The sequence below is a fragment of the Artemia sp. Qi Xiang Cuo genome, chromosome 19 (assembly GCF_049724085.1).
Source record: "Artemia sp. Qi Xiang Cuo chromosome 19, ASM4972408v1, whole genome shotgun sequence".
Lineage (NCBI taxonomy): Eukaryota > Metazoa > Arthropoda > Branchiopoda > Anostraca > Artemiidae > Artemia > Artemia sp. Qi Xiang Cuo.
In genome coordinates, this window is record NC_142812.1 from 6,764,985 (window position 1) to 6,789,939 (window position 24,955).

Sequence of the window (24,955 nt, forward strand, 5' to 3'; positions counted from 1 at the left end):
AGCCACGGACCTAAATATACTTGTCAGCTTGGGTTAAAGAGAGAGGTGATTCAATTATACATCCTATTTTCTGCTATATTTGTGCTAAATTCTTTCCCATTTAAAAGCAGAACAGGCAGAACAATAGAACGCATGAGGTCGTAATCAGCCACGGACCTAAATATACTTTTCAGCTTGGGTTAAAGAGAGAGGTGATTCAATTATACATCCTATTTTCTGCTATATTCGTGAAAATTACTTGTGCTAAATTATTTTCCATCGAAAAGCAGAACAGGCAGAACAATAGAACTCATGCTGTCGTAATCAGCCACGGACCTAAATATACTTTTCAGCTTGGGTTAAAGAGAAAGGTGATTCGATTATACATCTTATTTTCTGCTATATTTGTGCAAAATATTTGTGCTAAATTATTTTCCATTTAAAAGTAGAACAGGCAGAACAAGAGAACTCATGCGGTCGTAATCAGCCACGGACCTAAATATACTTTTCAGCTTGGGTTAAAGAGATAGGTGATTCAATTATACATCCTATTTTCTGCTATATTCGTGAAAATTACTTGTGCTAAATTATTTTCCATCGAAAAGCAGAACAGGCAGAACAATAGAACTCATGCGGTCGTAATCAGCCACGGACCTAAATATACTTTTCAGCTTGGGTTAAAGAGAAAGGTGATTAGATTATACATCTTATTTTCTGCTATATTTGTGTTTAATATTTGTGCTAAATACTTTTCCATTTAAAAGTAGAACAGGCAGAACAACAGATCTCATGCGGTCGTAATCAGCCACGGACCTAAATATACTTTTCAGCTTGGGTTAAAGAGAGAGCCGATTCAATTATACATCCTATTTTCTGCTATATTCGTGCGAATTACTTGTGCTAAATTATTTTCCATCTAAAAGCAGAACAGGCAGAACAATAGAACTCTTGCGGTCGTAATCAGCCACGGACCTAAATATACTTTTCAGCTTGGGTTAAAGAGAGAGGTGATTCAATTATACATCCTATTTTCTGCTATATTCGTGCAAATTACTTGTGCTAAATTATTTTCCATCTAAAAGCAGAACAGGCAGAGCAATAGAACTCATGCGGTCGTAATCAGCCACGGACCTAAATATACTTTTCAGCTTGGGTTAAAGAGAGAGGTGATTCAATTATACATCCTATTTTCTGCTATATTCGTGCAAATTACTTGTGCTAAATTATTTTCCATCGAAAAGCAGAACAGGCAGATCAATAGAACTCATGCGGTCGTAATTAGCCACGGACCTAAATTAACTTTTCAGCTTGGGTTAAAGAGAAAGGTGATTCGATTATACATCTTATTTTCTGCTATATTTGTGCTAAATATTTGTGCTAAATTCTTTTCCATTTAAAAGTAGAACAGGCAGAACAACAGAACTCATGCGGTCGTAATCAGCCACGGACCTAAATATACTTTTCAGCTTGTGTTAAAGAGAGAGGTGATTCAATTATACATCCTATTTTCTGCTATATTCGTGCAAATTAATTGTGCTAAATTATTTTCCATCTAAAAGCAGAACAGGCAGAACAATAGAACTCATGCGGTCGTAATCAGCCACGGACCTAAATATACTTTTCAGCTTGGGTTAAAGAGAAAGGTGATTCGATTATACATCTTATTTTCTGCTATATTCATGCAAAATATTTGTGCTAAATTCTTTTCCATTTAAAAGTAGAACAGGCAGAACAACAGAACTCATGCGGTCGTAATCAGCCACGGACCTAAATATACTTTTCAGCTTGGGTTAAAGAGAGAGGTGATTCAACTATACATCCTATTTTCTGCTTTATTCGTGCAAATTACTTGTGCTAAATTATTTTCCATTTAAAAGCAGAACAGGCAGAACAATAGAACTCATGCGGTCGATTCACTTATACATCCTATTTTCTGCTATATTTGGACTAAATATTTGTGCTAAATTCTTTTCCATTTAAGAGCAGAACAGGCAGAACAATAGAACTCATGCGGTCGTAATCAGCCACGGACCTAAATATACTTTTCAGCTTGGGTAAAAGAGAGAGGTTATCCAATTATACATCCTATTTTCTGCTATATTTGTGCATATTACTTGTGCTAAATTATTTTCCATCTAAAAGCGGAACAGGCAGAACAATAGAACTCTTGCGGTCGTAATCAGCCACGGACCTAAATATACTTTTCAGCTTGGGTTAAAGACAGAGGTGATTCAAATATACATCCTATTTTCTGCTATATTCCTGCAAAATACTTGTGCTAAATTATTTTCCATCTAAAAGCAGAACAGGCAGAACAATAGAACTCATGTGGTCGTAATCAGCCACGGACCTAAATATACTTTTCAGTTTGGTTTAAAGAAAGAGGTGATTCAATTATACATCCTTACTTCTGCCATATTTGTAAACAAATATTTACAGTAGATTCCATGTAGCCACAATTCGCAGTGGAACTAAAAAGTTACTCTTTGGTTTAAGTTAGTGAGGTGATTCAACTGTATATTCTATCTTTTGTTTTATCTAATTTAAATATAGTCCGTCTTGGAATAAAATATTGAAAATTTGAGAACTAAAAAAAATTTAATTATGTTATGCAATTATGTCTGTTTATGTTATTATTTTATATCTAAGAAATAAAAGGTATTTTAACAATATTTTCTGTTGATTCTAGAAAATAACCTATGCTTCCTTTTGTGAAGGTAAATCTTGTTATTGATAAATATTGTTTAAAACGTATCTAATCTAAAATAAAAAGTAATAATGTAAGACTTACTTTAGTTTACATCACCTTCTCAACATATCTCTATTTAGCCCCTCCCCTTTTTTTTACTGATGCAAAAATGTAGATTTCAATATTTTTATTTCACACAAAATAAATAAACACAAATAATTGAATAAAGCCAACAGTTAATTGAGCTCGAAAAGAAGGCTATCTATTGTTCCCTTAATTTCATATTCACCAAAAATAAAGACAGAAAATATAAGGAAAAAAAAAGAAAACATCATAACTTACAATAGGTGAGGGACAAAGGAGGCTAACCCAGCATGGCAAATTACCAATATATGTACGCGGATTTATAACTTTTTGCTATATTTAAGGGAACGGGAGTGATGATGAAGGAATGAGCAAGAAAGAGATGGAGGAAGTGCATAAAGATGTGCATCTTCAAGAAATAATGGATATGGAGCTGGCGCTTCAAATAGCTGAAGATGAAAAAGTGAGGTTTTCCTAAGTTTTTTTTTTAATTTAAGCTACTAGAGGAAGATACAAAAAGTGAGGTTTTGGTCAATTTTGTTAGGTTTAAGCTAGTGGAGAAAGATGGACAAAGTACTAATGCTTTAGTTTTTTTATTTTTTTATTTAAGTACCAATGACAGTGAAAATAAAATTCCATTGTTTGAGTTGGTTAAGTGGAGATATATTAAACTATGTATGTTTATTCAAGGTTTAAGTTCTTTCTCTTACGGTGTAAGCTATTCAAAAAAGATGGGAAAAGTACCAACTGTATGTTTTTTTAGTACCAAGGACAGTGAAAATGGAATTTCATCGTTTGGATTGGTGAAGCGGAAACTGACACAACTAAATATGTTTTTTAGTTTTAAGCTATTTTTTAAGGTTTAAGGTAGTAGAAAAAGATGAAAAAAACCACCAATGCTCTTTTTTTAAGTACCAAGGACAGTGAAATTGAAATTTTATAGTTTGAATCGGTTAAGTGGAAACATAGGCAACTATATATGTTTTCTTAAGATTTCAGCTCTTTTTTTAAGGTTTAAGCTAGTAGAGAATCATGGAAAAGCATGGAAACTTTCACAACTATGTGTGTGTGTTTTTTTTAAGGTTCAAGTTAATCCAAAAAGATGTAAAAAGCACCAATGCTTTAATTTATAATTTTTTCTTTTTCCCAAGGACATTGAAAATGAAGTTTCATTTTTTGAATTTGTTTGGTTAAACTTGCACATAAATATATATCTTGAAATACTAGGAAAAAGCGGGGACTTCAGCTTATAAGGAAATATACCTCCGCATACAGCTATGCACTTTTTGTATTAACAAGTGTCAAAAAAAGAAAAAAACAACCAAAAGAAACATCTTTAAAAAATCAGCAAAAAAGTCAAAATCCTATGTCATAGAAATAGCTAAAGAATTAATTTTGAAGGTGCAGTTGTCATTGGGAACCAACATAATATTAATTTTTGAATCTTTAGGGGGTGAAAGCATTGCCAAATTTAAGTATTTGGCTTTGTTTTGTTTTTTCATGATTCAATGTTGCAACACTGACGACAATGTGACACCAATCTAAAATATTCATAATATTGAAAAGAAATTTTTAGGAAATCATCGTTTTCAGGCATAAATAGACCTATGGTGGGTCCGGGTGTTTTTTTTTTTTATTTGATGTTCTTGGCACTTGTACTTTTATTGATTTTGTCATTTTAACAGCTAAAAAAACATTTCAAAAGTATTTTTATGGTTGTATATAAGCTTAGAGCCATGAGAAGCTTCTAAATTTTTGAGTAAACTTATATTGTAACGTTGTAACATTGACCTTTAAATTATTTCTTCTGGCAAAAAATGCAAAATTCCACATTTTTGTAGATAGGAGCTTGAAACTTCCACAGCAGGGTTCTCTGATACGCTGAATATGATGATTTTTGAATATGTGATTTTCATTAAGGCTCTATAACTTTTAGGGGGTCTTTCCCCCTTTTTTCGAAAATCAGCCAAATTTTCTCAGGCGCATAACTTTTGATGGGTAGGACTTGATTAAACTTATATATTTGAAATCAGCATTGAAATCTGATTCTTTTGATGTATCTATTGGTATCAAAATCCCGTTTTCTAGAGTTTTGGTTACCATTGAGCCGGGTCGCTCCTTACTTACAGTTCGTTACCACGAACTGTTTGATATCTTGCTAATATTAAGAGCTTGTTCAAGCTGATATTTAAGACATAAATACTCTTATTTACCTCAGCAACAATCTTACCTCGAGTCTATTTGGTTGGAACTCAGCTTTTCCTCGTCTTCTGTTTTGTTTTACAAAGAATTTATCATATCAATTTTATCTTGCTTCAATAAGCTATCAGTAAGCTTCACTTATCTTGGTAGAATTATTTCTAAAGACGTTGGATGGAAAACAGTATAGCCAAGTCGCTGCTGAAAAAAATAGGAAGATATGTCTATGAACATATCTTCTTGTTAGAGTATTAGAAGCAACAATAGTAATAGTCGTCAAGTATGACTTTGAAACACGGGCCTTAGAAAGACCGAGGAAGATTTGCTTCCTCGGTTCTCCAGAAGAATTGTCCAAAAATGGTAATCGTTTGATATCAAACAATAAAACCTATAAAAAATGTGGTTTTATCCCAATTTTTAAGACTATAATTAAAGAAAGGTTAAGCTGGCTAGCTCAAGGTTATTTGCAAGAAAAATAGCTAAGATATGTTTTAGCTGAGGGGGGGGGGGGGTGTTATTTTTATTTGTCATTTTTCAATGTGTAATAAGTGATAACAAGATATATGTATATATTATGCCCTATCTTTTTACATTACACGATAGGAATCAGAAATGGAAATATGACCAAACGCCTCAAGCAAACGTAGGCTGGAGGAGTCCTAAAAAATAACTAACCTAAAAATGAACACCCATTACAAATTTTGATTATCGAAACGGCAATTAAAGAATAAATTTCTTTAAGTTTATGGATCTACACCTATGTATTATTTTATGTATTCATTTCGTTATGTATGTATTTAACTTTAAGTTACGTATTTATTTCGTATGTATGTTAACCTTAATAAAATCTTCACCTAACCCTTATGTGAAACGTGTCGTTTAATGATTTTACATATAAAAACTATGCGGCTGGTTATTCCAAAATATATTTAAGAAGCCTTTATCCTATTAAATTAGGATTTTATTTTCTAGAATATAAATCGACAGTTATCTTCTATTAAGACTTCTCATAAGACTTCTTAAGGTTATTAAGACTTCTTAAGACCCTTAATATTTCTATTAAGACTCCTATTAAATAAAGTTTTTTTTTATTATTACAAAATAAAAAGCTTTGCTTTGAAGTACTTAAAATTTAGCTTGTTAAGTTCTTTTAATAAAGTAAAAAGCGGAATTCGTGAGATTGGGCTCTGAAAGGACCAATTAAAATGGCTCATTTAAAGGCTATATCCTATCAACTCCCACAAAAGCCCTAATCTCTCATGGTTTTGTCAGACCATTCCTTCCAAGTTTGTAAGAAGGAGTCCAAACTTTGTTTTTGCCTCTGATAGGCCAACTAAGTAAATAATATTATTAGTATTTCCCTCTGATCTCGTTATTACTAAGTAAATGACAATATTGATATAATGTTATCGAATAATTTAAATGAAATTGAAATATGGCAACGGGTAAATTTTAAATAAGACAGTGATATTTTGAAAAAAATTGTATATACTAACAAACCTGTGAATGCCCTGGCTGCACTTTCTGAAACCTTTATCAACGATAAAAAAAATGGATCAAAAAGTTGCCAAATACATAAAAAAAGTGGGCGAGTACATATAAAGTTGGCGAAAGATAACATAAAAAAGGGAAATCCTATTGAAAAAAAAAATCACAGAGGATAAACTAACCTTGTTGTTTAGGGCAAACAAAATCCAATATGGTAAAACAAGCAAAATGCAAATCCAGAAAAAACTGTTAACAAAGTCTAGTTGATCAGATATGAGTTATTTGCTCTCTAGCGTTTTTCATCTTTCATGTGTTATTTTCTAGTATGCGCTAACTATTTAACCTAGTTCTTTTCTCTCATTTCTTTATTTTTACGTAAGTGAAGCCTTTATTATTCAGGCCTTTATTATTATTTTTTCAATTTTTTCTTGTCTTAATTTAGTTTTTACACATAATTATGTTTAATAGACAACGTAATAGCGCTGCCTAAGTAAAGAACGATGTGGGTACAATGTATTATTGATTTATTTATTATTATTTTTTTTTTTTTTTACACCAGGGTACTTCGCATCGAAGGAGTTGTCGTAGAAACTTCAAAAAGGTTCATTCGATTAGAAATTGAAAAGGCTACTGCTATTTTTAATAGTCGAAAGTTATTGGAGGGCAACTAACACCCCTTCTACGCCCACCATTTCCCCTAACACATTCAATCAAAATTTTGCCATTTTGTTCAACATAGTTGAAAGATCTGGAAATTATGTCTTTGAGGATGACACTCCCCCCACATCCCTCAGGGCAAGGGTTACAAGTTATACCCTGGGGGCATATAAGGTTTTTATAGAAAGTGTTGTCGTAAAAAGTTCAAAAAGGGCTCATTCGATTGTAAATTGAAAGAGCTATTGCCCTTTTTAAGAGTCGAAAGTGATTGGAGGGCATCTAATCCCTCTCTCACGCCCACCCTTTCCCCAAATACATCCAATCAAAATTTTGAGATAGCCATTTTTTTCAGGGTAGTTGAAAGGTCTGGAAATTATGTCAGAGAATGACAAACCCCCCATAGCTCCCAGGGTAAAGGTTGTAAGTTATGCCCTGGGGGCAAATAAATTTTTTATTTAAAGCTTTGTCGTAGAATCTTAAAAAAGGGCTCATTCAACTGGGAATTGAGAGGGCCAGTGCCCTTATTAATAGTCAAAAGTGAATGCCTCCGCCCCCCCCCCCCCCCACAATCATTTCCCCAAACACTTCCGATCAACATTTTGATATATATATATATATATATATATATATATATATATATATATATATATATATATATATATATATATATATATATATATATAATATACGAAATATTGTTGTTGGATTACTACTTTGTAAAATACCAAGAAGCAGCAAAACAATCCCATGTAAGTAATTTTCCCTTAAATCAGAGATCACCGGGCACTTTCGGAGAAAATGGTCCAAGTCTTCGTCCTCATCTCTACAAAGAGGACACATATACCGACCATCAGGATGTACTATCCCCTTGTCGAACACCATTTGCCTGCTCTGGATTGGAAGGCAATTCGCCCTAAGCTGAATCCATCGACATAAAATCATAGCCGGTAAATTAAATTTAAAATAAATTTCCTCTCCAAAAGTAGGTTTAACCTGATTATAATGATTCAATGTAGCGGAATTTAAAGCCAGCCCTTTCAAATACTGAATTTCTTGACCCTCTAAGATAAATCGTACCTGGCTGACTAAATTTGTTGGTAGATCACGGGAACCAAGACCGTCATTCCATAAATAAGGCACTCCCACTCTTTCTAGTAATGACTTAATTTGGGAAGGCCACGACGTTTTCGAACCATAACTCAACATCTGATAATAAGCTGCTCTTACTAGACTATCTTCGTTACACCTAATGAGCTTCAACCAAAATCTAAGCATCATAATCGACCTACATAGTTTTAACAAAAACAGGTCCATATCACCTTTAAGAATCTGGGAATGAGTTGTATAACGTAACCTAAACTCTCTTATATGACACTGGAGCTCAAGGGACTCCGATTGTTCCACTACATCTCTACTCCAAATCTCTGCTCTACACCCTATGACAGGTAACTTTTGTGTATTAAATACTCTTTTGTGAATTTTTTGCTTTTTATTCCCCATTATAGTCCAATTTCTAAAAATTGCAGACATGGCCACTTTGCTCAATTAATTATTTCATCAACATGACTCTTTAAACTTCCGTTTTCCCATAAAACGAATCCTAAATATTTTATTCTTTTACTTACTTTCAGTTCCTTATTATTAATTTTATATATTTTTTATTTTATTAATTTTATAATTTTATATTATTTTTGTAATTATCTTCGCCACTTGCTTTCCTTTTTTTAAAAATAACAACTTCACTCTTTTCAACATTCAGCCTTAATTTTTTCATCAGCAAATATTCTTCTATAAGACTCAGAAGCGTCTGCAGATCTTGTGGTGTACTAGCCACCAAAGCAATATCATCTGCAAATAATAAAAGTGATAGTTTATGGGTCCCTAGACTAACTTTTGGAGCCCATCTATTCTCTAGAAAATCAACAAAATTCTTAAATACAAACTTAATCTCATCATTACTCACTTCCCCTACTAAATCATAATCATGTTCCTTCATAGGATAAACAACCATCTCTGGGGCATGCGCTACCTCTTGTATTTCTGCACAATCACCTTCCAAGCTTTCTAGGTAATCAGGCGATAAACTTGTGTCTGAAGCAACCAGTGTGTTTCGTTTTTCTTTCCAACTATCATTCCTTATATAGCCCCAAAACTTTTTAAATCCTTATATCCAGAATCCTCTGCAATATTCAGTTTCTTTTTTTTCTCAAGCTCGTTTTTCCCTTTTTATTAACATTTCACAATTTCTTCTTTTAGCTTTATATTCGGCTAATTTTAAACTTTTATCTTCAGCTCATAACATTCTTTTAAATGACTCAATGAATATCTGAACTTTTCTTTCATTAACTTATATTCCAAATCAAAATATCGCTCATTTTTTTTTCTTTTTTGTTCAGTTTACACGATTCTGCACAACTGCAAACAAATTCATTTCACCCTGTAATTATATCTTGTATATATTTTCCATCGTTTTCCAGCACTTTAAACTTATTTGATACATGCAACTGCATAAGCTCCCTTTTAAATGTTTCAAGATCATTATCAGTTAAACAATATCTAATTCGTTTTCCTAAGCCCTCTAATCTAAGCTCCCCATTACATAAATCTCTAACTCGACGACCATCATCCTGAAGCTTCCCATTCTTCAGCTCAAGCTTAATAGCTCTATTATCGGATCCAACTAAATCTAGTACATCCATATCAATCGATTCAGGTATAAATTTCGTATTAATCAGCGCATAATCTGCAACACTTGGAGTTGGGCCCGAAAGGCAAGTAAACTCGCCCAGACCCTTATCATTTCCAAACCTTCCATTCGCAATAATCAGACCATGTTCTCCACAAAGCCCCAGGAGCTTTCTTCCCCAAATATTTATTTTCCATTTTCATCCTGATTATTTTATAGTAATGTACAAGAAACAGGGACCTAATCTCCTAAATTTGAGAGTAATAAATCTGGAACCTCAACCTCAACACCAGTATAAGCATTAAAATACCCCATCAAAAAGCACTCCAAATCACTATAGCTTTCTTGTATTAGTAATAATTCATTATCTAAAATTTCCAAAGCATTTTCTCGACTATTCAAACTATTTTGTGCAGGAATATACACAACATCCAAAATTAATCTCTTCCTACATTTAAAACAAATACTCAGCCAAATTAAGTTTTAAGATCTACTATTAACTCTTTCATAACCATCAATAGCTGATGATTTAATGAAAACCAAAATGCCACCATAATGTCTATTATTTCTCGCTGGCTTACGCACCAGCTGTTCAACCAAATTCCCTAGGAAAGGTGATATAAGAGGATAATTATTCCGTTTTTCAATAAACAAAACCGCGTCAAGCAAAAGTAAATCCTCGTATAAAGAAGGCAACTTATCACATAGTCCTTGTATGTTCCATGAAAGTAAACTCAGTACATGACCCTTTATTTTCTATGCGTCTACGCTTTCTGTCAGTGCATTTTTATCACAAGCCTTTTCTCGGATTTTTTTGTTCCTGGCCTCTTTCAGGGAAAAGGCAAAATGATAATAATCATTACTGCGATTTTTAATATCTGTTAGCACTCGCTGTCTAATATCAACAAAATCACGGGAAAAACCACTGCGAGGTCTTCTGTTAAGTCCTTTTCTTGGAGAATGGTTTTCTCTGGGTGCCACGTTACGATTGACTGGTCGATGTAGGTCATCAGGGCTAATAACAGCACTGGCAGGTCTTTTAGTTGCCGATACTGCCAGAGAATAGGCTGTTGATGGTATCACTGTCTCGGCATCACTATCACTGGCATCACTATCTAGCTCCATCAGGATATCATGGGGTCATTTGAAAGCCTAGCACTAGGAGGTGGACCAAGATTTTTAACTGGCACCAAGTTACTTTTAACCTCAATCACAGCCCTTCCATCGTACCTGAATGATTGGCCTTGGATAAACAGCTTGTCACCTCGTAACTTTGCATCACGGCCGTCGTTCTGTGCAAGATTCATAATTTCCTTTAAGTGTTTACGGGCTTCTCTTTGTTTAGCCGTGTAATCTGGGGCCAACAATTGATCAACCTTTCTCAATAAGGAACTATTTCTTAAGATATATTCTCTGATTTTGACCAAGCTTCGCTGCCATACTACTGGCCATGATTTAAATATAAAAGTATCATGTACTTCACCTCGATTTATTTTGAGAGATGGCATAGTACGGTTTAATAAATCCATTATTTTTTGCTTCACAGTATACTCGCCAAGGTGTTGCGGAGTATAATTATATATAATCAAATTTGCTCTTTTCTGCTCTGCTTCGAGCTGGTTAGCTCGTTCGTATGTGATTACTAGGTCTGATTTCACATTTTCCAGCTCTTTTTTAATCTCTTCATTTGTCTTAGCATTGCTAGATAGATGTGTACTAATGTTATTTATCTGTACTTGTAAGGCAGCAATGCTATCCGAAAGTCCAGGAATTACATTGACTTTCACCAAAAGCGCTGGTAATAAATACAATTTGAAATTTATTTCTCGCAAAAACTGGGCATTTTGCATTTTCTCCGCCTTTATTATTTGATTTGTCATTTTCACACTTTGGATCTTATCGATGCACAAATGCAGTGCTTAATTAGATTTACTATCGTAACAAATCAATAAGCCATTTTTCTTGTCTTCAAAAAAAGATAATCATAATTTTGGCACAAAGCCACACACAGGTAAAAATTGGTTACGCAAGCAGTCCAGATTTAATCCTGTATTTTATCCGATTGAATTGCTCTTAACTCTCTGAACTCTGAATCAATACTGATCATTTCCCCAAACACTTCCGATCAACATTTTGATATATATATATATATATATATATATATATATATATATATATATATATATATATATATATATATATATATATATATATATATACAAGGCATGTTTTTAAGTAAGTACCGTTTTACAATTATGCCACCACAGTGCTACGGTCGCCGTTCTGCACATGCACGCTGGTTACCTACATCTCTTGTCTACACACTGACGCCATTACAGTCTTATTTTTAATTGTATATGTTGTTTACTGAGTGTTTAAGATGCCTCCGACAATAGTGAGTCCCGCTGATTGTGAAGTACGGGTGGTTATACAATTTCTTAGTGCTAAAGGCGTAAAACCAATTGATATTCATCATGAGATCTGTGAAGCTTACGGACAAAACATTATGAGTGATGGAATGGTAAGGAAATCGGTGAGAATCAAAACAACAATCCATGGAATGGCGACATTCATCATCACCCAAAAAAGTGAAATTTCCCGGCAGAAATTGTTTGCTTAAATTTCACTTTTTTGGGTGATGATGAAATGTCGCCATTCCATGGATTGTTGTTTTGATTCTCACCCATTTCCTTACCATTCCATCATTCATAATGTTTTGTCCGTAAACTTCACAGATCTCACGATGAATATCGATATATATATATATATATATATATATATATATATATATATATATATATATATATATATATATATATATATATATATATATATATATATATATATATATATATATATATATATATATATATATATATATATATATATATATATTTATATATATATATATATATATATATATATATATATATATTTATATATATACATATATATATATATATATATATATATATATATATATATATATATATATATATATGTATATATATATATATATGTATATATGTATATATGTATATATATGTATATATATATATATATATATATATATATATATATTATTATTATTATTTATTTATAACCCGTCGTTACAAAAACACAAGACAGAGTACAATAAAGATAAAGAAAAAAAAAAGAAAAAAAAAAAAAGGGACAAATAATAAATAAACGGATACAAACGAGAAAAACACTAAACTGACAAGAAATAAGAAACAATTCTACACTTGACTACTGCTTGAGTAAATTATACCAGGGGTGGTTACCAATTTTACTGTTAAAACGGGAGATCTGATTTTCAATTATGAAAGTGGGATCTGCCAGTTTAAACCTATTACTGAAGTCTGTGTTACATGTCCAGGGGGGTAGTCTTAAAAGGTACTTAGCATATTTAAAAAATATTGCTCGAATTTTCTGTTTCGCAGTGCATGGAAATGTTCGCCAAAAAGGGCTCAGGTATAAAAAATGGGGCAATGCTAGTGCAGTATACAGCCGAGCAAGGATAAACCGGTTGAAGCTGAACTTCGTTGCAACCAATCTGCTGTATGCAAAACCGGTACGCTTTTCGAGATGTTGAATTAATAGCTGTCGTGCGTGTCTCAGCGTTTTACCAATCGGTAGTCCAAGATAAATGATGTGATCTGCTGGCTTAATACTTGTCTGTCCAAGGTCTATGGTAGGCGGGACTTGGTTTTCGGGCCAATTAAACAGTAATGCCTCTGATTTTGCAGCGTTAAATTCTAGGCCTATTGCAGCATATTGCTTTTGAAAAATAGCAAAATTGCATTCGATGCCACCAATATTCCGGCTCATATTTAAAATATCGTCAGCATAACAAAGAAGAGAAAGGTCAATACCATCCAGAACACACGTTATTTGGTAATTTTCCTGTGCTGGAAGAACACTGTTATTAAAAGCCGGGACAGAAGTAGGAGCACCTTGCCGGGCGCCTTTTCGTACTGGGACGGTTGGGTAAATTTCCCTTATATTCTTCTCGGGCGAAACAACTTTTATTTGTGCCTGGAGGTTTTCATACATGTCCTTTAATGGCATTATGACATCTCGTTGGACGCCTCTCTTTCCCATTTCTAGAATAATTTGGTCGTGGATAAGGGAATCAAACGCACGCTTGACATCATGAATACCAATCGCGACCGACTCGCCTGAGCTTTCAGCGTATATATATATATATATATATATATATATATATATATATATATATATATATATATATATATATATATATATATATATATATATGTATATATGTATATATATATATATATATATATATATATATATATATATATATATATATTTATTTATATATATATATATATATATATATATATATATATATATATATATATATATATATATACATATATATATATATATATATATACAGATCTGTGAAGTTTACGGACAAAACATTATGAGTGATGGAATGGTAAGGAAATGGGTGAGAATCAAAACAACAATCCATGGAATGGCGACATTCATCATCACCCAAAAAAGTGAAATTTCCCGGGCAAAAATTGTTTGCTTAAATTTAACTTTTTTGGGTAATGATGAATGTCGCCTGCCTAGATTCATGCCTGCCTAGAGTCTTAGGCATGCTGATCAAGAATTCAAAAATTGACATAAGACCGTTAGATTGCCTGTAATGAGAGGCAAACAAGGCACGCCCGCCTATGGTCTTGAGAAGGTTGACCAAGAATTTAAAATTGACATAGGACCATAAATTTGCTTGAAATAACAGGCAAACAATCGTTTAAAGTCATCTTTATCTTTCAAATAGTACCTATTCGTTGCCTAAGCTTAGCCCGAAATTCTGAAAAAGATTTGAATTTTTCACAAATTTTTTATATTTTTGGGTCACTTGCCTGAGACTCTAGGGCAGGTGGGTGCCTCCAAATTCCTCTCTCAATTTAGCACTTGGTCACGGATGCCCAGCGTCTCCAATCACTTTGATATATATATAAGGGATATATATAGTGTGTGATATATATAGTGATATATAAGTGATCGGAGGGCAGCTACCCCCACACTCCGCATGCACACGTCGTATTGTCCCTAGACGCATCCACTAGAAATTTATATATAGCCATTGTATTTAAAATAGTCAAAGTATCATATGACAAGGCTTTTGGGGTTGGAATAAAGTCCAGGAATCGGGAGCGTAAGTTATGGCCAGGCGGTATTAAAGGTTTTTATGGAATGGATGGTTATTTACCTTTAAAAGAGGCTCACTTGGTTGAAAATTGAAAGTTCTAGTTCCTTTTTAAGCACCAAAGGTGATGGACGGCATTTAGCCCCCCTGGATCTCCTACAACCCCTCTTTTTACCAAACGCATCTGATTGAAATTTTGAGATGGCCATTTTTTTCAAAATAGTCCAAAGAACATATGATAATGTCTCTAGGGATGACACAACCCCCCCAGTGCCATGGGGATAGGGTTATAAGTTATTTTATAAGGGCATATAATGTTTTTATCGAATAGGCTGTCGCATAAACATCAGATGGGGCTTGTTTAATTTGTAATTGGAAGTTATAGTGCCCTATTTAAGAGTCAAAGTGGTTTAATATCAAACAGCCCCCACCCCCCTCCACGCTCAGCATTTACCTTAACACTTCCAATCAAAATTTGGAGATAATAACTTTATTTATCGTAGTTGAATGTTTTGGAAATTACGTCTGTGAGGAATAAAACCCTCACCTCCCCCCCCCCCCCATAGCTCTCAGGGAAAGCGTTGTAAGTTATGTCCTTAGGACATATAGGGCTCTTATAAAAAGGGTGGTCGTATATACTTTGGAGGGGACTTATTGGATTGGTAATCATAAGTTCCAGTGCCCTTTTTAAGAAGCAAAGTGATCAAAGTGCAGCTATCCCCCCCCCAACACACACAAACACGTCGTGTTTTCCTGAGGTGTATCCAATAGATATTTTGAGACCCTCCTTTTATTCAAAATAGTCTAAATATCATATAACAAGGCTTTTGAGGTTGATACAAACCACCAGAGCCTGAGGGTGAGTGTTGTAAGTTATGCCCCTGGGTTATTTAAGGTTCTTATGGAAGGGATAGTTGTATAAGCTTTTGAGGTGGCTCACTTGGTTGAAATTTGAAGCTCTAGTTTTCTTTTAAGAGTCCCTAGTAATGGGGGTCAACCGGTAGCCCCCACCCAACTACCCGTCTTTTCACTAAATGCATCTGATTGAAGTTGGGCTATGGCAATTTTATTTAAAGTAGTCCAAAGAACATATACCAATGCTTCCAGCGTTGGCACAACTCCCCAGAGCCCTGTGAAAAGGGCTTTAAGTTATCCCCTGGGGGCGTATAAGGTTTTTATGGAATGGATGGTCGTATTAAATTCAGTTACATCTCATTTGATTGTAAATTGGAAGTTATAGTGCCGTTTTAAGATTCTAAGGGATTTGAGAGACCCCCCCCACGCCCATTATTTCCCATAACGAATATCCAAACAAAGTTTTGAGACATCAATTTTTTTAGCATTGTTCCAAGGCTCAGTAATTATGCGTAGCAATAGTTGTAGTAGCAGTAGTGGAATTAGTTTCATAATGCAAACAACACCTTTTTTTAACATGTTCTTCAATACATGATGCGGTTTTTAATTTAATGCCATTAACCGGTTCTGAAACCATGCAGATACCTCTTCTTGAGACCAGTTGTGGCCACAGTGTGTTTCAAATGATCTCAATACAGTTACAATATTGCCAAAAATATTTGCCTCAATACCCTTAGGTTTATTAGTTGTAGTACTAGAAACTGTAAATATAGTTGTAGCAGTAGGAGTACAGTTAATAGTAGTAATAGTAATAGTGGCAGTAGTTGTAGGAGTAGACATACTAATATTAGGATGCGAACATTACCTTTTTGATTAGTTCAGCACCCCCACAACAAGCTTCGTAAATTTTAATTTTGCACACAAAACTGTTCCTAAGGAACTGCCTGCTAACCCTTTTGACAGCTCACGAATAAATAGCAGGTTGTCATTTGTACGTGAAGAATATTCTCTGAAAATTTCACCTTCATAGCTTCAATTACTATTGATGTGAAGCTAGTCAGAAGACACTGGATGGATTCATTTAATGCTGCTTCTATGGTTACTGTAACAAACAACACTAATGGCAGTAAATTAAAGCTTTTAGGAACGTTTAGGAGGAGTTTCAATTACACGAAAAACCTATGTGCAAACACGTATTAAAAGGCCATATAAGCACTATAGGGCATATAAGGACATAGGCTGCGATGCTCTGTTATAGCTAGTAATATCATTGATATTTTAAACGGGCTAATTTGATTGTAAATTGAAAGTTCTAGTGCCCTCTTAAGAGTAAAAAATTATTGGAGGGCAATCAGCCCTCCTCTTTAGCTCATAAATTTCCAGACACTTCCAATCAATATTTTCACACAGCTATTTCATTCAGCAGCGCTAAAGAGTCTAGTAACTATATCTCTAGTGTTATTTAGTTTGTCAACTCCCCGCAGTTACTTAATTGGTCCATTATAATTAAAAACTAAATTTAGCTATAAAATTAAATCAAAACACACTGTCTGCATTCCGGTTGCCAATAAGATATCTCAGCAATATACCCAGAACGACGGAGGGTATTAAGTTCAAAATTTCGGGGCTACTGCTATTAATAATTCTGCTCTTAAAATTTTACTAAATCAAAAGAGTGTAATTGTATCCAGGCTGTAAGAGCATAGATATAGTTTTTTGGGAATGGTATTTAACTTTTATTTATCAGGATAACTAGAGAATGTGTATGACTAAATTAAACACTACTATTTCTGTCATGATTTTCAAAAGAGTTTATGTTGTTGAACATTGCTGAAAAAGTTTTTCCAGCATACAAATAGCAGACCAAACTATAAATCTTAAAGGAAAACCGGAAAGATTCAAACTATTATTTTCTTTTTCCCTTAAGGAAACTATTTCTTCTTCAGGGAAAAAGAAAGCTTCAGAAAGGGCTCTGAAGTTTTGCTTTCTAAAAGGCAAAATATAATTTCTACTTTACTGAAAAGAAATTCAAAAGAATGTGAATTGTCAGTTTAATATACATATACTGATATTTATTCCTTAAAATATTAATTAATTTTTGATTTCTTTCAGTTATAAAAGTGAATACATTTAGAATATTTTTTTTCAGTAAAGTACAAATTATGTTCTGGCTTTTAGAAAGCATAGGGGTTTTGAACCCTACTCATATTAATTTCTGCTCGTTTTGAGTTTGACTCTGTTATTTATTGTAATTTCTGTTCGTCTTGGGTTTCATTTATTTATCAATGCTGATTATTTATTTTTTTCCCAGAGGCACTTCATATGGAAGGGGTCGTCGTATAAACTTTGGAGGAGGCTCGTTTGATTGTAAATCGAAATTTATTGAGCTCTTTTTAATAGTCAAAAGTGATCGGAGGGCAACTAGCCCCCCCCCCAAGCCCTGTTTTCCCAAATGCATCAATAAAAATTTTGAGGTAGCCACTTTTTTAAAATATGTTGGTGTTATATGTTGTAAAAGCGCAAATATTTATTCATTTAAGTAAACCCTGACTAATGCCCTTTATTAGAAAGGCGTTGAGAGGCATCTGAGAGGTGTTGAGAGGTAATTATAGAGGCATCAGCTTGATTTCCATGGGAAGTAAATTACTTAGCATGATGATACTTATTAGACCAAGAGATGCTGTAGACAAAGTTTTAAGAGAAGAACAGCGTGGTTTTAGGAAGCGGGTAGACTCGTCGACCAAATTTTCAATCTTAGATTAATGATTGAAAACTGTCTGAGTGATCAGACCCTTTAGTCCCCAGTTTTATAGGATATGAACAGGCATTTGATTCAGTTGGTAGTTTAATTAAGAGCTTCTCCTTGTATGGTATACCAGATGAGTGTATTAAAGTGATTAGTGCTACACACAAGAACAATGCAGTCTCAGTTAAAAGAGGAACTGTGGTTAGTAGCTGATTCGGTGTTGAATCAGGAGTTAAGTAGGGCTGTGTCCGTCTATATTTCCGTTTAAATGGATTACTTTGGTGGACCTTGTCCTAAGTAATATGGTAAAGGCTATAGGAGATCATGGAATCAAATGGGAAGGTAAAACTCTCGAAGACTTTTTCAGATTATGCAGATTATTTGAGTTTCCTGGATAAAAATGTTACCTAAGTGATTGAATTTCTGGACGTTCTGAAAATTCCGGGTGCATGGATAGGTCTGAAAATTAATGCTAAAAAGAATAAGTCGCTTAGACTAGGAATAAATGAAGGCGAAGGTAATGTTGGGTGACAAGAAGCTTGATCAAGTGGATTGCTTCACTTGCCTATATAGAATTACTAGTGAAGATGGTGGATGTAGTGAACTTATAAAAAATATAACTCCTAAGGCCCAGGGTATTTTTTACAGCTTGAAAAAGTTTGGAAGAATAGGAAGATAAGTCTGGGAACCAAAACTAGAATATTGTAAACTGCGCTAATGACAGTGGTCAGTGGTCCTAAAACCACTGACCACTGGTTGCTTCGAAAAGCAGAGGAAGACTTATTAAGTGTTTGGGGTATTTAATTGTCTACGGGTATTTTTATATGCCACTCTGACTGACTGTATTTCAGATGACGAGCTGTACAGAAAATGAGGTTCTATCCCGCCTTTTCGGGCTATAATAAAAGAAAGGTTGATATGGTTAGGATATGGTTTACGGATGAAGCAGGGCAGATTGCAAAAGATTGGTCGTTTTGGACATCCATCTCGAGCCATAAGAAAATCAGGTCGTCCCGGAATAGGGTGGGCAGAAGTTATAAAGAAAATTTTAAAGAAATTAGAACGGAAAGGGGGTAAAGAGTGAAGCTTTAAATAGATGGGGGTGATGGAGGAGCGTGCGAGACTGTGTTGGCCTCAGGCGACGTGGTCCTGCGGCAAGTTACTAGCATTAGGAATGGTAGTATTTCTGTGGTTGTAAGTAATTTCATTATGCCTTATATCTGGAGAGAAAAATCTACATTTTAAACCGTGCCCACATGCATAAAAAAGAATCTAATGGTCAGGCGTGACACAATTTCAAGCTAGAAAAAAAAGAACCATCTGTTTTTGAATTAAAAATTTTTTGCATGTAAACTCTGTTTCTCTGTGTTGCAACCAGCACTATTTTAGGGCCAAGGCTTTATCAAGGATTTTTTTAGAGAGGGGGGGGAGTTTAAAAAATTTCAAAGCATATCAAAAATCCTTTATATGTATTTTGGTACTTTTTTAGGAGTCGGACATAAATTATATATATAGGGCACAATCAGTGCACAGAACTCGCTAAAACTTCTTATTTACATACAAGGTTTTGAATTTTACATGTCAATATTTTTAGTGATTCCAATAATTTGTTATGCCCCTTGTGCAATTCGTCAGTTTCTGTTTTTTTTTTTTCAAGTTCGACTGATATATTTGAAAAATCATTTCAGAACAATTCGGATGAAATGATCAGTAAGAGGAATACAATGGCTTTCAAATTGAGTCAAAAAGAACTTCATGAATCCTTCCCTCACGTTGATTCGTCATTCTTAGATGCTCTATTTGAAGCCAATCAATACAACTATGATAAGACAATCAAAGCCATCGAAGATTTGATTGGAACTGTTCCCAAAAAGACGTCTGAAGTAATGCAAAAGGTGAATAAGCACCAATATATCAAGGTATAAAGTAGATGAATGTACAAATTACAACCTTTATTTTACGCTTTTAATTAATTGTGTTTAATTATTGTGACCGTTTAGGTAGGTGTGAGCAAACTAAAGCCCGTGGCTGCATATGGCCAGAAGATAAATATCTGTTGCGGGTTGTAATCTTCCATCATCTTTCTTTTTTTTTTATTCTGATATTTTTTCTTATTTTTTTTCCATCCGTGACTCCATTTCTGCTGTACTGGAAATATTAAATTACGACAGCTTAATTTTTTGTGGCTGCGTATACCCATGCACTTTTGGTCGAGTCTCTGACCTCAAAGACCCCAAATGCCCAAAAGATTGACTCTATTTAATTTTGATTGTTTAGGCAGGGGTGGACAAAGTTATGGCCCGCGGGCCACATGTGGTCTGCCGACAAATATCTGTTGCGTGTTGTAATCTTCCGTCAATCTTGTTTTTTGACAGTTTTTTAATGTTTCCCTTTGTGACTCCATTTCTGCTCAACCGGAAGCATAAAATTATAACAGTTTAATTTTTGTGGCTGCGTATACCTATATACTCTGGGTTGAGGTTCAGATCTAAAAGACCCTAAAGGCCTAAAAGCTTGAGTTTTGTTTCATATGGAATGGTTTTGTAGCATTTTGAAGCATCTATGATGAACCGGAATCCCATATTACGCATGGCTTGGGCTTATTTCTTATGGTGAAATTTTGAAAGTCACAATTAAGAAATGAGTCGAGGTAGCTGTTACAATAACAATGATTGCTGCTAGAAAAATGAAAATTGAAGAAGAATGCAGCGTGTTCCTAGAAGGACTGCTAAATACTGTTCTATTGATGTCGGAGGTATCCAACTTCAAAATATTGAAATTGGAGGCATCCAACTTCAAATAATAATCACATCCAACTTCAAATTTTGCAACTGATGCTGGTTTGATGCTGTATCACAAGATCATCAAGCGTAACACGCCCTTTCCTGATGGTAAATTTGTCAAGCACTGCTTGTCAGTTCTTGCAAACATTATGCGAACATCATTATATTTGATATATTAATAATATAAAATATATTATACTATACATAATAATTGAACTATCCATAACATACACACATTAATATATTTGCTATGTTAATAATATAAAATATTATGATATTATATTATACATATTATTTAAACATATTATGATAATATAACATATTAATTATAAATAATAATATACTAATTAACTAATAAATTGATAAAATAAAACACTAATTAAAATAATACTAAATTAATTAAATTTGTACTAGCTAAATGCTAAATATTGTTTTATTAACATCGCAGGCAAGGCAGTTCCAATTTTGACTGTAAGTTTACCAGCAATGATATAAAAACGAAAACCTAGGTTTTGTTAAATGTTTAAAGAAGTAGCAAAATGTTTTCAGCAAACTTCAAATGCTGCAACTGAAGTTGCTCTTTCACAAGATCATCAAACGTAACCCTTTCCTGATAGTAAGTTTATTAAGAAATGCTTGTCATATCTTGCAAACATTATGTCTCTAAAACTGCATATGATGTGCAAGGGGTATGTACTAAGGGGATGTGTAAGGGGTGTGTAGTAAGGGTAAATGCAAGGGATGTGTAGTAAGGGAATGTGTAAGGTGTGTGTAGTAAGGGGATGTGTAACGGGTATGTAGTAAGGGGACATGTAAGGGGTGTGGAGTAAGGGGATGTGTAAGGGGTGTGTAGTAAGGGGACGTGTAAGGGGTGTGTAGTAAGGGGATGTGTAAGGGGCGTGTAGTAAGGGTATGTGTAAGGGGTGTGTAGTAAGGGGATGTGTTGAAAGAAATGGATCGGCAGTGAACAAAACGGTATAACGACTGCTTGTAAATAAGGTAAACGGCATAAGTCAAACGATTTTTAGGAATAAGGTCCAAGCGACTGGGTCCTAAAATTCAAGACTATCTGAGCCGTGCTATTTTTAGCTTTCCACTTTGAAATTCACCAGGAAAGTCTGTGTAAGACAGGTATAAAATTCCTCCTCGGTTGGCTTGGCAGTTTTAAACCCTGTCTGGAAATTTAGTTCAACGTTTTAAACTTTCGATGAATTAGATCAATCTGAAGCAGTAGAATTTTGAAAATAAGAATTTGCGGCGGATGAATCTAGAATACTAGATAAAATTTAAATGGATTTTAACTAAACAAAAATAAGTAATACTAGCTTAACTAGCTCAAGTGCACTAGCTTAACAAATTTATAGCTTTTCAGATTCTAAATTGGATTCTAATTGTTTTTTTCGAAAATAACTAGTATGTTTTCAGTTAGATTATCAGGTCTTCCGAAAAATCTGTTCTGAATCCGTTCCATTCATTTACTTGGTCATTGTTTCGCATCGTATTACTTAAACTTGAATTCGTTTGTGTATCTTGTTGGCTTCAGTCTCAATTTCGGTCCTCGGCAGAGTTTGTAGTGCGAAAAAGACTAGGAAACTCAGACATGAGCGAGATTCCGACGTATGAATTCTGCCTAAAATTGCAAAAAATATCAATCATGTAACCGATCCAATTGTCAGTATAATCAACCTGGTCAAAGATAGAGTGCTTAACCACAGACAATCTCACGCACTTTTTAAAAAACTTGGAAAAAGAAAATTGTGATATTCTTTACCACAGCAGTATCCAGTAGGCGAGTTTAGGGCAATTTGAGTATTGTTGAGATAATAAGTTGAGCTAGCAGGCACTTATGGCAAGCATAGGATCTCAAAAAGGGGATAGTTATGTTCCTTAAGATGAAAGTCCTTGGTAGTGACTTAGTGATTAGCGTTGTTAAATGAGCAACGGAAGACTGACTCTATGTCAACCATTGATATTACAAAGTTAACTAAATTAATTAATTGTCAAGCTTCGAGACAATGGCATGTTTTAACTTGAAATGGATATGTACATTAAATCATTTCAATCAAGCCTTTCACTGTCTCTGGGCAAGCAGTCAAAATAGGTTTTGTTATTCCCTATTCCTAAAAATAGAAGTAATTCCAGTGACGTGGTTGGAAAGTGCAAGATACAGTTAGAGGTTTGGCTGGAAGTTTTACTAAAGATTGCAAAACTTCAAAAGTTTATGCTGCATTGATTGCAATTTCAATGCAGTCATGAGAATCACAACCAGTAAGCTACATACCTGTAAGCTATGTCGCAGTTCAAAACATATTCCAAAAGTGAGAACAGTTATGGGTATATATATATATATATATATATATATATATATATATATAATATATATATATATATATATATATATATATATATATATATATATATATATATATATATATATATATATATATATATATATATATATATATATATATATATATATATACAAATATATATTTGTTTCTGATGCTATTTTTTTATTTGGGGTTACCTTATTGTGCTTCAGCTCGAGATTCGAAGTTGATTTTAACTTTAAATATTCAAGAAAGAATTAAAAAGGCATTTGGATCAATAATACGATGCGTTAAGGATCAACATAGGATGATCCAAGGATCAACATAGGATGATTGAAGTGGCATGTATTATCGTCGTATTTTATGTTCTCTTTTGACACAGTAGCCCTCTCGCATGTTTTCTTTCCTGCTCTTCTTTTTCGATATTTTAAAATTTACGATTTTTTATCAATTCGCCTTTGCTATTGCAAATATTGTAAATTTTTACTTAGTTTTCTAGGTTGTTTTAGTAACAATGAATTAGTTTCGAGGTTTAAAAAAAACTGCTGGAATTAGCTAAGATTAAGGTGGATTACTTTTACCACGAGTCTGAAAATATTCTCTCTATGCATAACCTTATCCCTTTTTTTACAGAATTAAAAACTGTTCAAGATATTGATTATTTCTGTGTTATTTGAAATATTCTATTCAGTTATGTTTTAAAGCGTATTGCAAATCGTTGCTTTGTTCTGTTTGTTGAATCATTTTTGTAATTTCATTTACTTCTCGATATATATATAAATATTTTTATATACTCTCATTTCTATTTACAGACAGAAGATATAGCCGTGCCAATTACTGACTGGAAAACAGCAAGAGCCTGCGCAGAAGAATATAATAACCAAAGGAAATATTATCTGGCCAAGGCTAACGAAGCCTTCCGTAAAGGCATGCCCGCCGTTGCCTCGTACTATGCACAGCAGGTATATTTTCTTCTTATCTTGTAATCTCAAAATTGGAACTGGCCATTCATTCAGATTTTGATTCTGCTGAAGTAGGAATCTTCCTACTTCATACTTCAGATGTCAACCAATAAAAGGATTGTTTTCCGGCGATTGCTGAAGAGAATTGCTGAACATCTACGCTTAGACTTTGGCTTCAAGCAGGCAGCCCCATCTTGGCTTTTGAGTAGGTTGGCCATTTAGTTTAGGGAAGATAGATGGCGTTACAACCAAGCAAAATGAATGCACTCAATGAAGCTAGGAGAGCTCCATTACTTGAACTATTTA

General features: G+C 33.9%; 1 protein-coding gene across 1 annotated transcript in view; it reads left to right on the forward strand.

Moving 5' to 3' along the window:
- The window catches only part of LOC148940437 (NEDD4-binding protein 2-like), a 179,262-nt gene that overhangs the window by 140,322 nt on the left and 13,985 nt on the right, over nucleotides 1–24,955 (forward strand). Inside the window, exons 10-12 of the mRNA XM_089104990.1 lie at nucleotides 3,097–3,215; nucleotides 20,263–20,493; nucleotides 24,500–24,649. Of these exons, the coding sequence (XP_088961116.1) occupies nucleotides 3,097–3,215; nucleotides 20,263–20,493; nucleotides 24,500–24,649 (500 nt within the window). The remainder of the gene's footprint in view (nucleotides 1–3,096; nucleotides 3,216–20,262; nucleotides 20,494–24,499; nucleotides 24,650–24,955) is intronic.